The 22,664-nt window shown below is 40.7% G+C and overlaps 1 protein-coding gene across 1 annotated transcript; it reads right to left on the bottom strand.

The window, feature by feature from the left end:
* Positions 1–270: 270 nt before the first annotated feature.
* Positions 271–22,455, bottom strand: LOC139713383 (14-3-3-like protein 1). Its single transcript, XM_071625119.1, has 5 exons — positions 21,950–22,455; positions 8,926–9,103; positions 7,656–7,819; positions 4,353–4,448; positions 271–2,656 (listed from the first exon to the last, which is right to left on the bottom strand). The coding sequence occupies exons 1-5, from the start codon at positions 22,277–22,279 to the stop codon at positions 2,603–2,605; spliced, it is 822 nt and encodes a 273-aa protein (XP_071481220.1). The 5' UTR covers positions 22,280–22,455; the 3' UTR covers positions 271–2,602.
* Between the last annotated feature and the right edge of the window lie 209 nt (positions 22,456–22,664).

The raw sequence follows: 22,664 nt of genomic DNA, 5'->3' as shown, positions 1-22,664 counted from the left end.
CACTTTTACAGTACATGTTTGTACATACATAAACCACACACACACATCAGAACACTCAAGATAATATCAGAACATGCAAGCACATACACAGACACACACACATATATACTCACACACACACACACACACACACACACACACACACACACACACACACACACACACACACACACACTACAACTGGTTCAACCCAATTTTTACAACTGCCAAGTTTATTCAGTGGTACATGTACACACGACAGAATACATGACAAAACAGACACAAAGTGTATCCAGACAACAGACATTATAATTATTTTAACTGTGCATCTGACAGTTCAACAGGATACATTGTAATGGGTAATACATCTGATTCAGCTTAAAATGCATGCACTTACTTGTCACGGTTAGCTTTAGGCCATGATTAACATTACCAAACGTGGGATAACTTCTGATAAAATGAAGCACAGTTGTTTGAAAACTTTCAGATGAAAATTGTTATAAGAAACTTCTCTGGAAAATTATACTAAAGTATTAATCAATCCAGCAATGAATACGCCTTGGGAAGCATAAATTGGACAATCAGTAATATCTACTTTATGATCCTGTGACAGTTTGTATTAGACAACTACAACCAAAGATAAATTACTACTCTCAATAGTAAGCAGTCTGTATTTGTCGATTTAGTACAAGTAGTAGGCCATCGAGTTCATTTAGCCTCCTCAGCATGGATCGAGTTACAAAGCATCAATTACTGAAAATGAAAGTAACTAAATAAAGACTGCAGTAAATGGCAAAGCAATGAGACAGTCCTGTAACCACACTACAGTACAACTGTTTTCACACAAGGTATCCTAACTGCTAAAGTCATCTAACACTACAGAACTCACTTGTTAAACAACCAACTTCCTAAGGCAATGGAAATAATTCAAACATCATAGTCGTCCCTGCAGGAAGAATATATCACAAATTACTACACGATAAAACATAAGATATCATTATCATTACAATTACATTTTCACCTCTGTTGTCACAAATAAAAAAATGCATAAATGCTACATTTCTGATACATTTTGAACCAGAAATATCACAATGACACATAGATAATATTAAATAAACAAGTGATCCAGTGCAATTGCCAACGGAACTGGTACTGTGCCTACCAATAAGTTTCTCAGCGTAATTTGCAAGAGAAACCTGCCTAAACGATTAAGTCTCTGGAGTAACGTGTGGCTCAATTACATGGTTATTATGTCAAGTCAGTTGGCCAACCCTTGCTGCCGCCAGTGTCTTGCACACATTGACAAAGCCTGCTTATGCAGATATCAGTTCCACAGAGACCAGACATTGGATGGGGTCACACTTGAAAGCACGAAGACACGCATTAAAGAAACTAACGGACATGGGTGCACCAAAGGAAGAAGTGCATAACATTCAAGGAGGGGTATCATTTCACAAAACATTTTAGAGGGGAGAAAAAAAAAAGACTTGCATTTTAGTTTTACTTTCCTTCGTTTTCTTCTTGCCTAAGCTTTGGCAGAACACACTGTCATGGCAAGCGTTGCTGATTTCTATTGGACAACACTTGATATTGTGCTATAAATATAACAAATTCACTTCAAACAAATAAAGTTACCATTACATTGCTGCTTGTATGTACTGCAACTTTACCACTCACCTCATGGTTCTCCTCCATATAATGTAAAATAAAATAAAAAAACAAAGATCTTTGGAAATAGGTATGCAAACATAACTTGCTTTCTGTGGGAATTGAGAGAACATGCACAAATACTTCAGGTTTCTACACATACATGTGCCAATTTCATATCTTAAATGTGACATGTGGTTTACTGATAACAATTAGTCTTTGCACTAAGTTTTCAAGAGGCAACCACATAGTGCAGCAACAGTCATAACTTCATGGAATTCTTTCAATTACATCATCTAGATCTATGCATTTTGCATCTAACAACTACTGGACACTGAACAGTATGATAGAAATAAATAAGACATAAGCTGTTATCTCTTTTTTTTTCAACTCTTGTATATTCTGCCCAGTGTCTATCTTCCTGATGAATCTAACAATAGTAACATCAAGGCAAGTACTTTATGCATACCAAGCCAATAAATGACATCACAGGGTTACTTGTCTTGAACTTAGTTTCTGCCATTGAATATAGATAAATTGCATGAGATGTGGAACAATATGGACAGTGTAGTTACCTGTGTGTTGTTGTTTTTTCTCCCCCATTACTCATTCCCATGGATTATGCATGTTGATTCTTGCTGCATGTCATAAATTTAAACTTTGACTGAAATCTTGGAAGTTAGTGGTGTAGACCTGAAGCCGTCATACTGAAGTCATAATTCCATCCGAAACAGAACCACCTTGCCTTGCAGAAGTGCAGCATAATCACTTACAACCAAACTCTTCTCTCACATCCTTCCTCTTACTGACGAGATCAACAAGCTTTAAGTTCAGTGTGCTCTTTTTTCCATCATTACCTCAAATATGGAAAGGATACAAGCAAAGTCTTTTGTTTTCTCAAGCTATTTGTTTGGATACATCTTTTGTGATTATGAGAACATTTACGGCAAACCTAGAATTCAGCTAGCAGACACTCTTAATTTCCATCCTCTGCTTCTTGTACTTCATCTGCATTGTCGGATGTCCACAGCTGTAATGACAAGTAAAATAAAATGGGAATGAAGGACTTGCACACCGTTTTCATTGCAAACTCAATCACTTGTATGACATAGACAATTCTTTTTGTTGGACCTACTTCATGTTACCCAACATTGCACTGATAGGGGAGATGTGCTTCATAAAACTATACACATAAGAGACCAAAAGATAACAGGCAATTCAATGAAAGACAGGACATTTCCATACTATACTGTATAAGCTGTTATTTCTGGGAGGGTTTAATTTTAACGAATTTCAAGAATCACAGTCGGACCACGATTCAACAACATGCAAAAATGTCACCATGAGAGAGGCTTATAGTGTGCTTATGATAGTCTCTGTGTCAATTTGCGAAAACAACATCTCACAAAAATGTCTGTGACCGCTTCATTCACGAAAATATCTGTATGCGAAAATAACAGCGTATACAGTTAGGAAAGCCTGTCAGTATTTGATAGGCCAACCATGCAAAGGGTTATGTACTTGCTATTTTGTTTTTCCAGCTTGGACTAGAGTTTTTCATTTTTTCTTTTGAAGTACATTTTTTCCTACCTCTCGACTGTCACCACAAAAACATGAATACAAATTCTATTTTTGTTAAATGTCCAATATATACTGCCTCTTCTATGTCATCACAAGATATACAACAACTTAAGTTTATACTGCAGTATCTTACACAAATTGGCAACAATTTCCAATTCGCATCAGGCTTTTGACAACTGATGCTTGCAGTACACTCAAAAACACTATGAATTAGAAATGTCGATATGGCAACTGGTATGCCTGCGCCATAATGCATGGTTCTCCCGACACATCTAGACTAGGTCTTCACAATATGAGATGACAGTTTTACACAACTGGCAACAAATAATAAACGACATATCTGTCACAAATGTGCTAGTGCTTATTTTCCTTCCAACTAGGTTTCATTTGGATGGATGGCTAAACTGTTTAAGAGCAGGTATTTTGGGATTGGAACATTTTCATTTAACCTTTGATTCTTGCCCTTTGACACCATGGCCTACAATTCTTCAAATAATTACTGACTGGTAACATCCATTTTCATGACAATCTTTTTAGTTATTTTCAAAATATGGGGAAAATTATGACACTTGAACATTTTCATTTGACCTTTGATCCTATTTTTTAGAACAAAACCTTTCTTTACGGAATCATTGTGCAGTATTGCATGTATATACCTAGTTTCATTCAGCATATGCATTGAGTAGTCTCCAAGGTATGGAGAAAAGTGTAGTTTCACCACTACATAGTAGAATTTTAGCATTCCAACCTGACTTTGGACCCTTGGCCTTGGACCCAAAATTCTCACAAGAATGACTGTCAGGTAGTACATGCTATGTTCTGTAGGGATTTTTTTTCCTCTCTTTCTTTTGGAATTTATTTTTAGGGCGGGTTTTTTCTTTAAGTTGCGCTGTCCACAAAATTGATCACAGACCGACGGACAGACTGATGGACAGACAACACAAAAACATAATGCCCCCGGCTACACCGTGGGGGAGGCACAATAAGTTCTCACTTGGTATCCTTTGGGTCCATCATAATGACGTGTGAGGCACAGCTTTACACATCCAAGACACAATATGCACGACATGCTAGCTCTCTACCACACACACACACACACACACACACACACACACACACAAAAGTGACAGTAATTATCAACTTACAGTTAAATTGTCTCGGAGCAGCTGCATTATCAGCGTGCTGTCCTTGTATGAATCCTCTTGTAGTTGATCAAGCTCAGCGATGGCCTTGTCAAAAGCCTGTTGGTGTACAAATGCATACAAACTTGGCTCACTATTCTGTAACACAAAGGATCAAATTGTTTACAGGGCTGCACATTAACCCATTTTTCTACTGGTCCGGCCTCTCTGTCGGACCAGTAGGTACCCAGTTTTTCAATGTTTTACTGGTCCATTCCTGAAAAAGTTACTGGTGTGACAGTGATTTTTACTGGTCAAGGACCGTCGGACCAGAGCCAGTGTGCAGCATTGAGTTATAAATAATTGCAATAATTGTATCGAGGCTCTACCTGTAACCTGCCACCTGCTTTAGATAAGCAAAATCTCATAATCAACAAGCAACCTCAACTTCAGAGTACATTTGCTCAAGTAAGAACACATATTTAATTAAAATGTAATGGTTACGGGAATAATAATAATAATAACAATAATGTACATTTATAATGCTGACTGAATCCACAAAATTTTGCATGCTTTTTAGTGAAAAAATGCTGTCACCATGGCAATGTATTGTTCAACATGGACAAAAGATGTGTTTTGCACATCTACATACTGTAGCAGTCACATGTGCCAGAACACGGGGCAAATACTCAAAAACTAAGGGAATGAGGTCAATCCACATTTTTTTTAATGATCGGTAAAAAACAGATTTCTTCACACACATGAAAAGGGTGTCTTGCACGACTAAACATTCCATTGATCATATAAAAAAAGCTGAATTTCACCTGAATCGCATTAAAACTGAGAGTAGTTTGATCCACAACATTTTGTAAGATTTTAATGAAAATTTGCCATTGCCAAGGCAACGCATTATGTGATACTAACGAAAAATGTGTCTTAAACATCTGCCTTTGATAACGGTCACACAAACATGCCAAATTTGGGGTCAAGTGCTTAAAAAAAAATGAGAGTAGTTCGATCCACAAGATTTTGCAATGGACCGAACAGCCACCCGATCTAAGAGCGATTCGAATATACTCCCATGCACACTATGTGTGGGTGGGGGATAATTAGGATTCCCCTACACACTAAAAAAGCATGCAGACTGTTACATGGCACATCACATAATCCCCTGAAGAGAAATTTTGATCATCGCTCAAGGCCAGCAACAGGCTATTTACAATGTAAATTGCGCATTGGCTGACGCTTAATAATAAGTTGACGTGTTTTATTACGTGGTGAACTGATGTATCAATCCGCACTCTCTATGTGAAAGATATCACTGCCATCAGTTCAAAATCAATGCAAGAAGGGAACATTTTGAAGTGTACCAATACCCTGGAAATCAAATTTGTGTACAGCTAGAATACACAGCCAAAATTTACCTGTGATAGCCCCTGAAAGTATGTACATAAAATTGCATTTGATAATCAGATCATATCTCTATAACAATTTGGCGATTGTGCTCCGCGCTCAAGTTCTACTCCGTAAGCGCCAGTACTGATGTGTGCACATTCTAAATATATGCGTACACCTTCACAAATATGATCGCGAATAATTAGAACAAATATGATCGAGATTCTATGTCAATCGGTTAGCTGATCGCACGCATGTATTGCATATCACTATTATTTGAGACATATTGGGGGGGGATATTGACAAGGCGATAGTTCACAATTGAAAGAATTGAGTACTTGACAAGTCTATTTCTTCCAAGTTGTTTTTTTTTTTTACACTCTTTAAATTTACATTTAAGCTCCAATAAATAAAAAGCAGAATAACAAAAAAAATTCTAATATTTTGCAGAGGACATGCCTCAAGTATATTTTACAAATAGAACAAACATAATACTCGGCATATTGGTACACTTCTGATCTATTGAACAGGAACAGAGCTTATCATTTAGTGGTGGCCAAATGTCCTGGGGTCACTAAATTGATGTTAAAACTCCAAAATTTCCAAAAAAGGCTATCTTCCGGCATCCAGATCAGGCACTTCAAGATTCAAATAGGATTGATATGTTGCTGAATATTTCGGACCACAAAAAGTTAAGATATCCAGATTTTAGTGGCCAGAGGGTCATTACAGAAAAAAAAAAGAAAAAAAAAATTGCATAGAGTCCTGCAAAATATATAGAAAATTAATTATGATTACCACAAATTGCAATGCCAAATACAAACAAAGACAACCTGAAAGCAGATAACATTTGATTGAACACGCATTTTAGCCATGTCTGATGTACAAACTCTTAACACATTTCCTACAGGAACCTGGTGGCCTGTGTATCACGTCCATGGGGATTTCAGAATTCAATATGGAATGTCACCCTAAAAATACTATTCTTTTTTTAATGTATCAATAATTTTTATTACTGTTCTTTATCATGCCCTCTATAGAATACCCCCTGCCACGTCGGAAACAAGTGAACTTCACTAATATTCTCACTACATATACTGTAAAACGAGGAATTTTCGCGTGCACTTTAATTTCGCGAATTTCGCGAGCGCCAAGATTCGTGAAATTAAAATGCACGCGAAAGTCCTTGTTTACACTATATGCATTGAACGCCAGTGGACTTCGCGAAAATTTCTTGCCACGAAAAAGGCTGTCGGTTCCAATTCGCGAAAAATTCATGCCGCGAATATATCATGTTTTACAGTACTTTGTACAGTCAACCTTGTTGCCATAGCACATCGAGCATTGTTTGAGGGTACCGGTTTTCCTGAACTATTCACAGTGGATTACAGTGCACTCCAGTTATAAAGAACACAGTTATAACGAAATTCTGGTTATAACAAAGTAAAAATTCTGGCTACAACATTATCTGCTGTTTTTTTGGAGTGTTTTGTGTGTGTGTGTGTGTGTGTGTGTTTTTGTACAATTATATAACAAAATTTTGATCTAACGAAAGAAAACTGCCGGTCCTGAAGACTATGTCACAACAGGAGTCCACTGCATATTCATTTTCAGTTACTTTTATGTAACACCTAAAAAGAATGTAGCCATCCGACTGGTTGATTGCCCATCCCATGACATTCAGTTAAAGTACCATTGCATCCTGTGGCTGTCATCTGTGCAATTTTTAAATACAGTAATATGCAACTAGTCAAATTCCTGTCATTAAACACAAACCATGTGCAACAAGACAATGGAGACTGCTCGTAAATAAATGATGAATGTCTTTAAAAATGGAAGATCAAAATACCATTGCAAACTCTAGAATACATCATGCCATGCAATGAGAAAAGCTGCTTGATAAGTACGATACTAAAGTTGGAGGGCACTCACACTCTTTGCTAGTTTGCAAGCCTCGTCTGGATTATTCAGGATTTCATAGTAGAAAACTGAGAAGTTCAGGGCCAGTCCCAGACGAATCGGATGTGTTGGGGCCATCTTGTCCTCGCTCTCCCCCATTGCCTTTTCGTAGGCGCATTTGGATTTGTCAACAATTGCTGTATAATACAAACACAAAAAAAAATACATAATCATGATCTCCCACTGAACAAACAAGAGACCCGGGAGGTCTCATATGTACAATGTATGCAACTTCTTTCCGTTTCCCGATTAACATACTGTAAAAGTAGATATTTTCGCGCAAGTAATTTTTCGCGCTCAGCCAGGTAAGATGGATTTCGCGTATTTTTAATTTTGCAGAATCAAGACATTGACTGCTGGAACATACGGCATACAAAAATATTTGCGTGCTTTTATTTTCACGCAAGCGTCTGTTTGTGCGAAAATTTCCACTTATACAGTAAATTATTTAAATTTAGGATCAAATGCACCTTCTGCGAAATATTAAACTGATCTGATTTCATTTTCAAATGTTGGATTAAGGAACCATATTTCATTTTCGGAATGAAGAACCGTCATAATAACGTCACAAATGTTTGGATTAACGAATACCTAGTTATCTTGGGGCATTAGTGTGGTTCGGAAAAACAAACTTTATTTTATCTTTTGGAATAACAACTTTTGTCCTCCTCCTCCTCTTTCTCGTCTCCTCATCCTCCTCTTCCTCATCGTCCTCCTCTTCCTCTTACTCCTTCCCTTCCTCTTCCTCTATCTCCTTTCTTCCCTCCTAGTGACGCCGCTGCCTCAAATTTAAAAAAAAAAGAAAAGAAGGTAAATGCTCAAGTCATGACTACAACTGAGAATTTTAAGGCAATGAGCATAAAGCACAAATGGCCATCTGAAATCTAATGCAGAATGTTTCCAATGTGTTTCACAAGGACATCCCAACAAACGTCTTTTGTCATCCTACAGGACAGAGTCAGCTCTGAGGGGACCATTCAAAAGACCTGATTTACACTCATTTATTTTACAAATAGCTAGATAAGCAATGAATGCTTATAAGCCTACCAAATCATAGCATAGGAGGGTTTACATCCCTTCAGATGCACTACACAATATGGATAAAATGCCTTGCCTAGGGGCACAACCCCTGCAGCCAGGGCACTCCCAACCACAGGCCTCTTGACTGATAGTCTGTGGTCTTCCCCACTGAACCTCAACAGCTTGTCTTGTGTTAAAATATTTTAAAGTGCACAGTTCTTACCAGTTCTGCTGTCTCCCTGCTTCACTTCAGCCAGGTAACGGTAGTAATCTCCCTTCATCTTGAGATAGAAAACATGACTTTCATATTCCGCTGCTACCGACTTGCTATCTGCACCGGCATCGTCTCCCTTTTTGTCTTTCTCTGAGTCGGGCGTGATGAGATTTTCATCTAGCAGTTTCTGTATGAAAACAAGCACATTGAAAATTATCACTATCTGAACAAACTTCAACTTCCTAAAACATGCAGAAAATATACAAATCTCCCATTTTTGTTCACAATGCATAAGAGACAATCATTACAAGCAACTGCAAGTAATAGTTTTCATCATAACGCCACCTTTCACACACATATCAAAAAGAATGCCATTTTACATCTTTCAACAACTACAATGAACTTACGATACAGACAAAAATAAGAACTAGAAGGACATAGAAATCTTGATCGATATTTTACATTCGATCTCTTTGAGTACAACTTGACCTCGTCCTACAACCTTTGACCGTGAGCGCCCAAAAGCTGACAAGCACAGCTTCATCCGCTCACACATATGCCAAAGTTCACTTATATACCTCAAATGGTTCTAAGTTACAGGGCTCAAATTAATTAACGGCCATCGATGGACGTCGATGCCTCTTTAGTTGGCCGTGATGCCCCCCCCCCCCATAAATTATATTCTCATCTGATTGTGGCCCCCTCATTGTTTTATATTTCTTTACTATTTCTCAAAATGCTAACGAAAACATCAATTTGTATTTCTCGCCCTCCCCCCCCCCCCCCCCCCCCACTCTTTTTGAGTTGCCACATCAATCTTCTTGATATCTACTATACTTGGGCTGCAAAAAAAAAAGGGACATTCACTTTCTGGATCATGATGTGCCATTTCTATCATGCACGGACTGCATTACAGTCTCATCTGGTAATAAACAGTATAGCGTGTACGAGCAATTGAACCACTGGGCAAGAATGATCTACATGCACACGACCAGCTGCACTGTCGGCATGGGCACAGTACAGTGGTAAGAAGATATCAGCATGTATGCAGTGAATGGACAATGTTGTCTTCCCTGAACCATTATGCCCATGAGCCTTGCATAGTTTTCAAAGGCCATGTACTTGTGCCTGCTATTGCGCTGGCTTACGCATGCGTGCTGCTGCTATAGATGATCTGGCACACTGAATAGAATTCAGAGACTGCGCTGCAGCACCAGATATGTGTAGCTTGTGAACTGATCCAATCTGGACACAAAACTATTCCTAAAATAACCTGCAGTAATTGATCACTATTTGGAATGGGAGCTGAATTTCAATATTTGTTCTGCTGCCCATAAGTAGTAAATATCTTAAAAGTTGATGTGGAAACTTGCAATAGATGCCAACAGTCACACCCAAAAATATATATTATCATCGCCATTTAGAAAAATGGTCAATATTTAAAAAAATAATGCCTCCGGCACCACTTCGTGGCGGAGGCATAAAAAAAAATTGGCACGAATCCAAAATCGGATGTGCGCAAGGACCGAGAAACTAATCTTTATTTTACTCAGCCTTATTATCCTTTGCATCATTTTGCATGCAACACATTTCACAGACATAGAATCACATGCAGGAGAAAAAAAGGAAACACGCCAGAACCATCTAGACTTTGACCCTGTTAAACATGAAAGGCGGCCCGAGGCCAGCTTTGCATGGCCGGCCCGAGGCCGCTTTGTGGACCGTTTACACATGAGCTTCAGGGCCGGCTAAGTGATGACGCTCCTCATGGACCCCGTTTACACATGGGCCGGTCTCACGTCGCCTTTCCCTACTCTGCCGTAGGAGCGTCCTCTGAGCAAACAAACATTTTGCTTGGTGAATTTGGTTTCGATACTCTACCGTGCTCTCGCCACTGCAGAAGGTCAATTGACCAGTCAACCGCAACTCTGAAAGCCAGCCTCTGGCTGGGTACCGTTTACACATAGCCAGGGCTGGCCTCAGACCACCGCTAGAGGTGGCCTGAAGTGGAGTTGGCCTTAGGCCGGCCCCATTTTTGTGTGACCATTTACACAAGAAGCTTTTTCGTATGTGTAACAGAGGTCCTAGATCACTCCCTTTTCTTCAAGTTCATGCACCTGTCAATTGTAAGACACACCCTGACTCAGGATGGTTACGTCATTGTCAGAAGCGCATCCACATCTCGATGAATGTGATACACCCTTCAGCACAAATTTGGACTTGCCACTCGATGAAATAGATACACCCCTCCATCAAAAATAGGACACACATCTACAGAATTTAACTTTAATTTTAAGAGGTCCTATGTGCACATTGGAACTCGGTGCGCAATACTATCCATGCAGGCAAGAAAATTTTGGCAATGTAATTGTGCCATGAGCCATGGCAAGTAACAAGAGCAGCTCAGCTCAATGAATATCATGGGCGTCTGTCCATTGCATCAGCGTGCCTCGCCTCTACACTTGTGATCCGTGAATGCAACAGTGTTAACTGCCCATCGATGTACCAGGTTGCAAAAAATTATTTCACTAACTTGCCAGTGTCCACAGTTGGCCTCCGGCATTATAATTGCACCATGTTCAGAGTTGCATCATTGTTGACGCCATGTTGTTGTAACTGAAAGTGAATATAGATCTTTGTTGGGTGGTTTCACTTATTTCTGAATTGTATTCCTGTGCTAAATATAAAGAACTCTTGATTGGCAAATCCCAAAGGTAGGACATATAGAGTAATTCACAGTTCGAATGCTTATTGAACAGTAACATACTGTAAAAGTGGATATCTTCGCACATGTAATTTTTTCGCGCTCGATTCGGTAAGATTGGTTTTGCACGTTTTTAATTTCGCGGAGTCAAGACATGTGCGACATATAGCAAGCAGATGAATTTGTGTGCTCTTATTTACGCACTACTTTCTGGCTGCGCAAAATGCGAGAAAATTTCAACACCGCAAAAATTTCCACTCCTACGGTAGTGATTTTTAAAACCAAAAATGAGATTGCAAGATTTCTCCAATGTTATACTGTAATCATGCAGTAACACTACTTGATGTTTTCACCTAACATTCTGTCTCTCCACCTCACTGGGGCCCTGTTTTATCGATTTTAAAAAATCGATTTTAAATTTCCTTTATACCACACAGGTTGCCATAGATTTACAGTTGAAATCAACTTAATAATCAATTTCAACTCTTCATAAAACAGGGCCCAGTCTATCAGTGTTTTTTTTTTTCAAACTGTGGTCACAAAACAGACAAATGCCTTCTTAATGTTATTTTCTTGCAAATACTGTATACGCCATATATTTCGCGAGTCTAAATTTTTGTGAATCGGGAATTCCCGATGATTTCGCGAGTGGCTAAATTCGCGATCATGGAGTCCTTTACTGAATGGAGAAGTGTACACATGTACGTCACATTCACATCTGGATCAGAGTAAATATTTTCATGTGTCTTTCATTTCGCAAATAGCACCTGACTCGCGAAATTCGCGAAAATAAAAACCTCGCGAAATATTCGGCATATACAGTACCCGGTACATTTTATTTTTTCACTCTGTTCTCACCGTATTTATAACGATAGATTACAATCAAAAGCAAAGTCACAATTGATTGGGGGACCTCGTAATGAAATCGCTACGACTGTTCAGAGTCACAGTGGTACATCAAGACTTCAGCTGGTAGCAGGCAAGCACCGCTCTGAAAACTACAGTTGAGAAGCACTCGGAGAGCGCAGACGTCCGCCAAGCCAGCAACTCATTGCCACCTATACATACAGGAATGCAATTTCCAGATATAGAAATCTTTTCTTTGCGTCATCAGCTTTCAGTTACGTGCCACCTTGCCTGAACAGAGCATGCACTTTAGTGCACATATGTAAACCTCCAGTATGCACAGCTAGAACACCAAGTTCATTGACCTTAGATGTCAAAGTATCAAAAGTCCTTCAAAAATCCATAAAAATTCCTGGATCACTACCAAAATTAAATCATCTGTTCCTTGTGTCATTATCGACTTTTCCTGCAAGTTTCATTCAAATCCGTTCTCAACATTTTGAGTTATTTTGCAAACAAACCAATGCTGATGATCACTTAACTTCCTCCTTCCTTGGTGGAGGTAATAACCTATTTTTTCCTTAAACTTCTAGACGGCTTCATTTTCTTGAAATGGTTTCCAATTCATTCTCTTCGTCTTTCATTTCTTGTTTTTTTTTTCTTTCTTTTTTTGGGTCTTGTCACAAACGTTCATATCTGTTTTAATTGTAAGTTTTCTCAAAGAAGATCCTACTTCCGTTCCGATTCCACAATCAATGGCCAGCGGCGCAGCCGGCAAAGCCAGGCTAGCACAGCCATGTGCAGCAGCTGCCTTGTGTACCCTATGCGGCACCGAGAGTTTATATGCATGTGTTGTGGTGTTATGCACCTGTCAATTGTAAGACCCACTATGTGACCCCTGGAGAAGTGCGTCATGGGCGAGTACTTGCGCCAAAATTATGGACTCGGGGCACCGTCAAGGACACCTTTGGTGAGTCGCGCCAGAGACGTTATGGTGGGGCAATGTCAGTCTCTTTACTGGGTGGGTCCCGATGTGCGTACGGGGTGCGTCCAATTTAGTCCACTGCTGGCACTACTTTCAGCACCGAACGCGCGTTATTACGCACATACGCACGGGACCGGTACCGAATACCATGGCCGCGCGATCAACACATGTACATGAATGTCGAATCAGTGAATGCATGTGAACCAGAACTCTTCAAAACAACCAGTAAATACTATTGCAGTTCAAATATTTGACATATGCAATAATACACTTCAAAGAAACATCAGTTTTTCAAAGCCAATAGAAAATGAATGTACATGTAGGCCTACCTATTCACGATTGCTATCTTTGAAAGTGCATGTATTTCGTGTGGCAGTGCTGTGCGGTTGCGATTGCTGCTGGTTTGGCATTGAAAACGCACGGCGTTCAATACAACATGTGGGCATTAATAACGGTGCATGCAGTACAGTCGGGTGCAGTGGTATACGTACGATACTACGAGTACTGCCAGCACCACTCCACTACAAAAAAAATAGTCCCGCTATAGCGCAACGTACAATATGCATGCGCATGCACATTAGTTGTAATCGTGCAGCAGCACATATTCACGCGTATGCACTGCACGATCCGTATGTACTCGAACGACGAATTTGAATTTGGAGGGGGAAAATGTTCAACAATAAATATTTACGAGGGATATTTTTCCATATCAAAACTACAGTTATAATTACCTCCGCCAAGGGGGGAGGTTATGTTTTCGTTACCGTTGGTTTGTTTGTTAGTTGGTTCGTTTGTCCGTGTGCAAAATAACTCAAAAAGTAGTGAACGGATTGTAATGAAACTTGCAGGAAAGGTTGAGAATGACACAAGTACCAAACAATTAACTTTTGGTAGTGATCCGAGAATTTTGGGGGAATTTATGAAGGATTTTTGATATTTTGACAGGTAGGGTCAATGAACTAGGGAGTTCAGGCTGCGCGTATTTGAGGTTTGCATGCGCGCACAAAAGCGCGTGCTCTAGTTTCTTCTAGGGCGAGGCGCGCTGTGCAGGTGAGGGTTTATGACGTAACAAAGGCTTCTATATTGGGAAATCAGGAGGCTTTCTGTACTTGGGTGGAAATCACTGATCTCAAACAAGATCAGTGCGGGTGGAAATGAGCTGCATGCTTGGCGGAGGTCTGCGCTCTCAGAGTGCTTTTCTAGTTTTGTTATATTCTAAGGTCAAAATTTTCTGTTGATATATTTTAATTAGTAGCAAGTGAAAATAAAGAAGACACAAGTTACAGACATCAAGAAACCTCCAAAACCCGATGTGCGTAAGATGGAAAGTCAAATTCTGTGCAGGTAAGTCCAAATTGCGACGGAGGGTGCGCATAATTCATTGAATGGCGAGTCCAAAGTGGCGACGGAGGGTGTGTACATGGTAATAAGAAGTGGACTCTCCTTTGACCATGACTGACATTTCGCGGGGGTCACCTAGTGGGTCTTACAATTGATAGGTGCATTAATGTGCTGTGTGTGTGAGGCTCATGGCGCTGTGAGCTACAAGTACCTGGTAGATCTACATGTATGTGGGCATTTCCACAGTAAGAGGGTACTTTTCAGGGATGTCCCTTTATTTTCTGTTTCCAATGTGAAGTACCCCTAATACTATATCATCTTCATGAACACTTTGATGAGAGATAACTTTGCCTCAAAATTGCTTCAAGCAAGCAATCTATTAGAAGTTATGCCAAAATGAAAAATTTTGGATGAACGTGTGTAATGCTGGACAGAAAGCTGTGTATTAACATATGAAGGTCAAATCATGAATGCTCATTGAAACTTTTTTTCAATCAAGAGCCTAATTTTGATGAGAGAAGAAAATAACAGCTCTAAAATGCTATCAAACCATTTCTAGACTTAGTGGTGAATGCGTGTAATGTGGACAGACCAATTTGTCACATTTTGTGCGTTCAATGTCAACGTACAGTCAAGGTCACTCAAAATTGCGTCGTGAAATACCTTGTTGACGTAAAATTGAATTGGGGATGTTGCGGCGCCCATTGGTGACCAAATTCTGACAAGTCTGTACTTGCATTGAACCCCTGTACATTTTAGTCACTACATCGGCATGTATGGAGATTTTATTTTTTTTTATTTTTTTTTTTGCCTTTTGCAGATACCCATCACAGTCTAGCTTGTAATAAGCAAAAAATCTCCCTAAAAAAGGCATATTTCTTGATTTTTTTTTCTGCGCTTTTTCGGTGACCCAGACTCTCAGGCCCGAATTCACGAAGGTGGTACAATTGAAACCATGGTTTAAACCATGGACAATATGTATGGAGCGCCAAGTGTCGCATGGCCTCTATTTTGTGATGAAATCAGTCATTTCGTCGACGAAATGACATTTCTTAACCACATTTATGAATTCAGGCATTAAAGCGGGGCATTATTCGTGCACGCTTTGGAAAAGGGTTAGGGTTACTGTGAAAGTGAATATTTTCGCGCGACTAATTTTTCGCGCTTGGCCGGGTAAGAAGAGTTTCGTGTGTTTTTAATTCCGCGGAATCAAGACGTCATGCACAGGAACATATGGGGGCCGAAGATATTCGCGTGCATTTAGTTTTGCCCTAGTTTCTGGTTGTGTGAAATGCGCGAAAATTTCCACTTTTACTGTAGTCAAATGCGTACGCCGGCACACGACGCAAGTTTCCTATAGAGACCTACGCTATCGACACCTCTTTAGTGCTTACGCTGTGGCCCACTTCCCCGAGTCCGAAGAAGTCCGATTCACTGTGGTCAGTGGTTCGATCACAGTTCGGCTCATGATTCGGCTGAGGGGGATGACAACTTTCGCAAACTTCTTTTGTGATGTCATAATAACAAGCACATATGCATGCACCCTGGAATTACTATAGACTGTGTGATGCGCAGAGAAGACAACGAAGGCAACATTACTTAGCAACACCTATGCACTTTACTCTTGATGACAGCTCAACTTCAGTAATCTTCGTATCAATGCTAACGGTGATCAGCAGTATCATCAACAGCGCCCTCTACACTACCGGGACTATGCGCCTTTAATTACTGCATCGGCACGTATGGCGATGTTTTTCTTTTGCTTTTTTGAGGATAGCATCACACTCTGAACTTGCGATAAGCGAAAAATCTCGCAACAGAATGGCTCTGGATAAATTGCGCCGATTCTGCATTTTTATGACGGCAAAATTCGGGATTTCAGATGGATTTTTGGAGGTGACTATAGCACTTCCCTGCTGTGAACGACTGTGCCAGTATGTGAAATGATGTAATATGGGCGCCATGATATGCATGTGTTGTGACGATAGAATTTGCTGGCTTGTGATAAGTGATGAGTGTCCGAATTCTGGAGGCCAGCCGAAAACCTGGAGTTTTACTCTAGTTTCGATATATATTTAACACACATTGTTGCAGATATCATTTTGTACGTCTTATTGAGTTGAACAAATATTGAAGAAAAGCTTGAGTGTCCGAAAACTGGTGGTTTTACTCAAGGTAAATGACCAAATTCTAGGAGGGGTTAGAATACTGGTAGGCTTACCCTATGTTGTATAGTTGGTGTCCAACACATCAAAACCCTGATGTTTTTCTATGAATAGATGTTCTCTGATAATCATATTTTCACACTATCAGCTTCATTTTACTCTGGAGACGAAAGAAAAATATTAATATTCAGTCTGGAAAATCAGAATTGATACAACCTAACCTTACGACTCTGCAGCGCTCCCAAAGACTTGCATGTATTTTCCCTGCACTACGCTGCATGTTTCGCTGTTTGTAGTATCGCGAATTTAGCGAGTCGGGTGCTAACACGCAAAAATATTGGATGAGACGTGCACGCATACATTCTGCATTCCGCGCTCGCTGTACTTCATAATCGCGAATTTAACTACTCGCGAAGCAGCGATGCATTGCAGAGCTTTATTGAAAGTTTTCTCAAAAATTTTCAATGGTACCCCCTATCGTATCGTAAACTTTCATCATGCGAGGGCAGCATATAGAGATTTATTCACGATCAAAGACAGGCGTGTATTTCGGCAAGTTAACTCGCCGTTTGGCTGGGACACAGCGCGAAGCCTGGCGAGTTAAAGTGAAAACAAAGTTCTGGTAAGGGCTTGAGAACCCGTCTGGCACCATTTCATATTTGCTTGCAATATATCAGAAGAGTCTACAAAGAAACTTACCTGGCCGACGCGGTTTGCCGGAATGATGAGTTGTTTTGGAATATTTTGAGAAAAGTAATAAAAGGCGGAAAACCGACTTTTATTCCAGAAGGCTCCAGACTAACTCGGTCTCAGGGAAAACTTGACCCTATTTCAGACAATTTACACGCAGTTCGTGATCGCCAAATTCTACTGTATAATGCCAAACGAGGCCTAACTGAACAGACAGGAAAGTGCGTGCTAATCCTGTACAAAACAAATGGACAGCGCGCGGTCCTCAAGCCTATACGCACATCACCTCAGTTGCTGAGACGCGCGGTCATTGAAGTTTTTGTTATTGTTTATCAAGCGTCTTTGAATGTTTTTAGAGGTGCTTGATAGGCGCACACTAATTTTGCATGCGCGCCAAAGAGGTTTTTTGATGCGCGTGTTGTAATAACTTGGACCATTACTGCGAGTAGCCAGAACGCGAAGCGCTACAATGTAGTTTATACAGGCCACTCCCATAGTACAACACTGTACAATCCAGAGGGACAACCAATACAACTCAGCCCGCCGTCAAAGCGAGGCCGAGTTATCCCCGAGTCCGAGTTTAGCCTGACCCCATTCAGGTAAGTTCGGAGACTGAACCTTTTTGGTTAATATTTCGCATTTTCAACGTTACCCATCGAATATCTTGTTCTTACAGCGTTATTCCGCACATTTCCTAGGCATACGTTCACATTTGGGAGCGAAGTTTGACAACTTTTGCAGGCGTACCAGAACTATGTTTTGGCTTTAACTCGCCATTGGTTGTAAAAGGGTCAAAATATCTCAGTTTGCCTGAAATCTTATTCATATGTAGACAATAGGCCTAAAGAAAATACTCTGAATTCACAGGCGCACATTGAAAATGGTATTTGCGGTACACGCTCCAAGGTAACTGCTTCGAACGAGTGGGCTATTTTGACGCACTCAGTTGCGCCATAATTGGAAACCAACACCCCTACCCTCCACTGACAATACGTGTGAAATGCATGTATTGCTTTTCCTATAGTCCCAAGACAAAAATGCCAAGGTTCGACCTGTCGTGCCAAAATTTGACCACAAGCACACGCATAGGTAGCGTTTATCATATGAAAATCAGATGTATACCAAGCCATGAAATGAGATCAATTATATGTGCATTGATAATATAGACATAAATAGTGCTTAAATCAGCCGAATTTTTTGTTTTCTTGAAAAAATCTTGCATTTTAATAACTTTTCACGTTCACGATTTTCCCATTTTAATGGAAGCTTCGATTAGCCCATCGTCATCAGAAGAGAGCTCGCTAGCGCTGAGCCAGCGCGCGACGTCTGCATACGCGGAATGGCAGTCGTAAATCACACATCCATAGCGACTCCCGCGGCAGCAACCGCAAAGCTCTTCGCGGGCTCCGATCGGGCAGCTGATTTCATTGAAACCACGCATTACAAGGGTCCATTTCGTGTACTGTTGTTAACACATGCACTTATGTGAAGTCAATAAATCTCTCTTTTAAAAATTCAGAAAACATTTCAATTTTGAAAGTGTTGTTTCGATACTACCATATTTTGCCCAATGTGGATTTTATAAAAGTACAAAATACACCAAAGGTCACGACAAATAAGTGTGAAATTTCGATTTAGCGTGCTGAACAAATCATCCCCCTTGGGCTACTAGCAGTAAGCCGGTAGCAGACACACACCCACGTACAGGCTGCGGCTGCGTACAGGAAGGCAGAAGTAGGTTCAGGTTTGTGATTAGAATGCGTTGTTTGTCATACGGCCGTATTACTTTTGAAAAGAATATCAATGCACCCCTCTCATAACTGCTACCGCTAGCGATCATCGCGAATGGGCTCAGAAGTTGATCACTGCGTGCGTAGAAAACGATGTAGCCTTCCTACGTGCGAGAGAGCGCCATCTAGGGTAACATCCCCAGTATTCGGTCACTTAAGCTTTTTTGCAATATTTTTCAAACTAAAATAATACATACATACATCATATCTACAGCAATGTATGTGAAATATATCAAATTTCTTTAATCTCAATTTTTATTTCGTTAAATATGACAAAGAATTTCACAAAATCGCAAAATATATCACCATGAAAATTCCCCAGTATACGGTCACCGGCTCCAGTATTCGGTCGCGCGATATGCGCGTTCAAAGTCAATGCGTGTTCAAGGCAGCTGAAAAACGCGCGCGCGCACTACCTTGTTGGCGCAAATTTGCATCGGGGACGTTGCGGCGCCCGTTGGTGACCGAATACTGGGGACTCGGCACTTGCATTCAACCCTTGTGCATTGAGACACTGTTTCGGCACGTACGGAAATTTTGTTTTTCTTTTGCGTTTTTGAGGATACCATCAGACTCCAAAGCTTGCGATAAGCAAAAAATCCCGCGAGAGAACGGCCTATTTCTCGATTTTTAGCGCTTTTTCGGCGACCCGTATTCTTAAAACTGGGCCTTATCCGCGCGCGCTTTTGGAAAGTAGCGCCGATTCTGCACTTTTGACGGTAAAATTTTGGATTTTGGATGGATTTTTGGAGGGGGCTAAGGGAGTTTCCTGTTGTTAATGAGTGTGCAAGTATGTGAATCAATGTGATTTGCGTGTGTTGTGACAGTTGAACTTACTGGCTGGTGACTAGTAATAAGTGACCGAATACCGGGGGCTGACCGAATACTGGTGCCCTTACCCTAGTGTTGAACGATGAACCCTAGCATACGTTTAAAATGTAGCAGGCGGTCGAATTTTGGACAGCATTATGGTCAAATCATGGGCAGCTTGCTTTACATTCATAATCTACGGTAGGGTAAGGGCACCAGTATTCGGTCAGCCCCCGGTATTCGGTCACTTATTACTAGTCACCAGCCAGTAAGTTCAACTGTCACAACACACGCAAATCACATTGATTCACACACTTGCACACTCATTCACAACAGAAAACGTCCTTAGCCCCCTTCAAAAATCCTTCCAAAATCCCAAATTTTACCGTCAAAAGTGCAAAATCGGCGCTACTTTCCAAAAGCGCGCGCGGATAAGGCCCAGTTTTAAGAGTACGGGTCGCCGAAAAAGCGCTAAAAATCGAGAAATAGGCCGTTCTCTCGCGGGATTTTTTGCTTATCGCAAGCTTGGAGTGTGATGGTATCCTCAAAAACGCAAAAGAAAAACAAATTTTTCGTACGTGCCGATACAGTGTCTCAATGCACAAGGGTTGAATGGAAGTGCCGAGTCCCCAGTATTCGGTCACCAACGGGCGCCGCAACGTCCCCGATGAAATTTTGCGCCAACGAGGTAGCGCGCGCGCGCGTTTTTCAGCTGCCTTGAACACGCATTGACTTTGAACGCGCATATCGCGTGACCGAATACTGGAGCCGGTGACCGTATACTGGGGAATTTTCAAGGTGATATATTTTGCGATTTTGTGAAATTCTGTGTGATATTTAACAAAATAAGAATTGAGATTAAAGAAATTTGATATATTTCACATACATTGCTGTAGATATGATGTATGTATGTATTATTTTAGTTCGAAAAATATTGCAAATAAGCTTAAGTGACCGAATACTGGGGATGTTACCCTATCATGTTTTGCTGTTGATCTTGTTTATTATCGGGTTTTCAGTAATATTTCAACATCTTCAAATGCCCAGTGAAAAAGCAGAACCACTGGATGGCACTGCACGTACGGTGGTGTAGTCTAGGTTCTAATGCGTGGAAGTTCATTCTTCACGCACAAAGCCATAAATAGAGGGGTGTCGGTTTCAATGGACAGACTACGGTGTCGATGTGTTGGACACTCTCTAAGTAACGTTAGACTGCCATGAACTGTGAACAGGCTCACGGCCGTACAGAAATCTACTGCCACAACTACTCTAAGGCTAACGTTAGTCGTTAGTCTATGTTGATGCTGCAAACCAGGATAATTAGATCTACTCAATGTATAAATTCCCTTCGTTTGGGTCAGTGAGAACAAGTGTAGGCCCTTGGCTGTCTAAGCGAGAGAACCCAGAAGTCCATCGACAGTCCGCCTATATCGTGACACATGCTCACCTAAGTAGCTGTTAGAGGGGATCCCTGTTAGAAACCCTAGTCACACAGTGTCCCAGTCACAGTAGGGCCTGTACACTACAGCCCGTACGGGCGACACCCTGCAATGCCGTGAGAGCGCAGTTTACATAGGGTGTTACATCCCCTTACATCCCTGTTGTTGCCAATGTCGTTACCAGCGAGCACATAAGATACAGCAATCTATGACGAAGTTATCAGTAAATTTACATTCATCTCGTTGGATCAGATGCTACCTACCAAAACCTGATTGCAGATATCCTCAAGCTCCTTCTCAACTTTCACCCTGTAATCCTTCGCCAACGCCTTTTTCCTTTCTGAGAGCGCTTCTGTTGAATTGCTACTCTGGTTCGCCTCCTTCGCTTCGATACTGCTGATTACCCTCCATGATGAGCGCCTTGCTCCGACAACGTTTTTGTACGCTACAGATAACAGATTTCGTTCCTCGTTGGTCAGGGGACAGCCCATTTCGGTCACCTTCTTCATTGCCTCGGCCATGTCATCGTACCTCTCGGCCTGCTCAGCGAGTTTAGCCTTTTGAATAAGATATGCCTTATCAGGATTCCCCATGTTGGTACGTGGAGATGATGGCCTATGAAGAAAATACTCTCACAAATCAATCAACCTCCTCTTTTCCGAAATGTGGATATTGGCATCAGTCGAAGTAAAGTAGCAATCAAATAGACTCACATACACATGCACACATACATGGGCCGGGCGTCGTCGAGCCAAGGGATAAGTTAGAAAATGGCGGCGAGAATGGGCCCTATCACTAATATTTGACCAAAATTATTAATCCGCCAAAGATAAAACGTCGTTTCCTTATTGATTTTCATACACAATGGTGTTTTATGAAATTAAGTGGCTATAAATTTACGATTTTAGACTTCAAAAGGCCTTATAATCACAGACATCCGATAACTCTAAATATATGAATCGGAGTACGTTTTTATGT

This window comes from Diadema antillarum, unplaced genomic scaffold (genome assembly GCF_040938485.1).
Source record: "Diadema antillarum isolate AM-2024a unplaced genomic scaffold, OU_Dant_1.0 seq00001955_RagTag, whole genome shotgun sequence".
Classification (NCBI taxonomy): domain Eukaryota; kingdom Metazoa; phylum Echinodermata; class Echinoidea; order Diadematoida; family Diadematidae; genus Diadema; species Diadema antillarum.
Note: the sequence above shows the minus strand (reverse complement) of the source record. Positions and strands in the feature narration are given on the sequence as shown.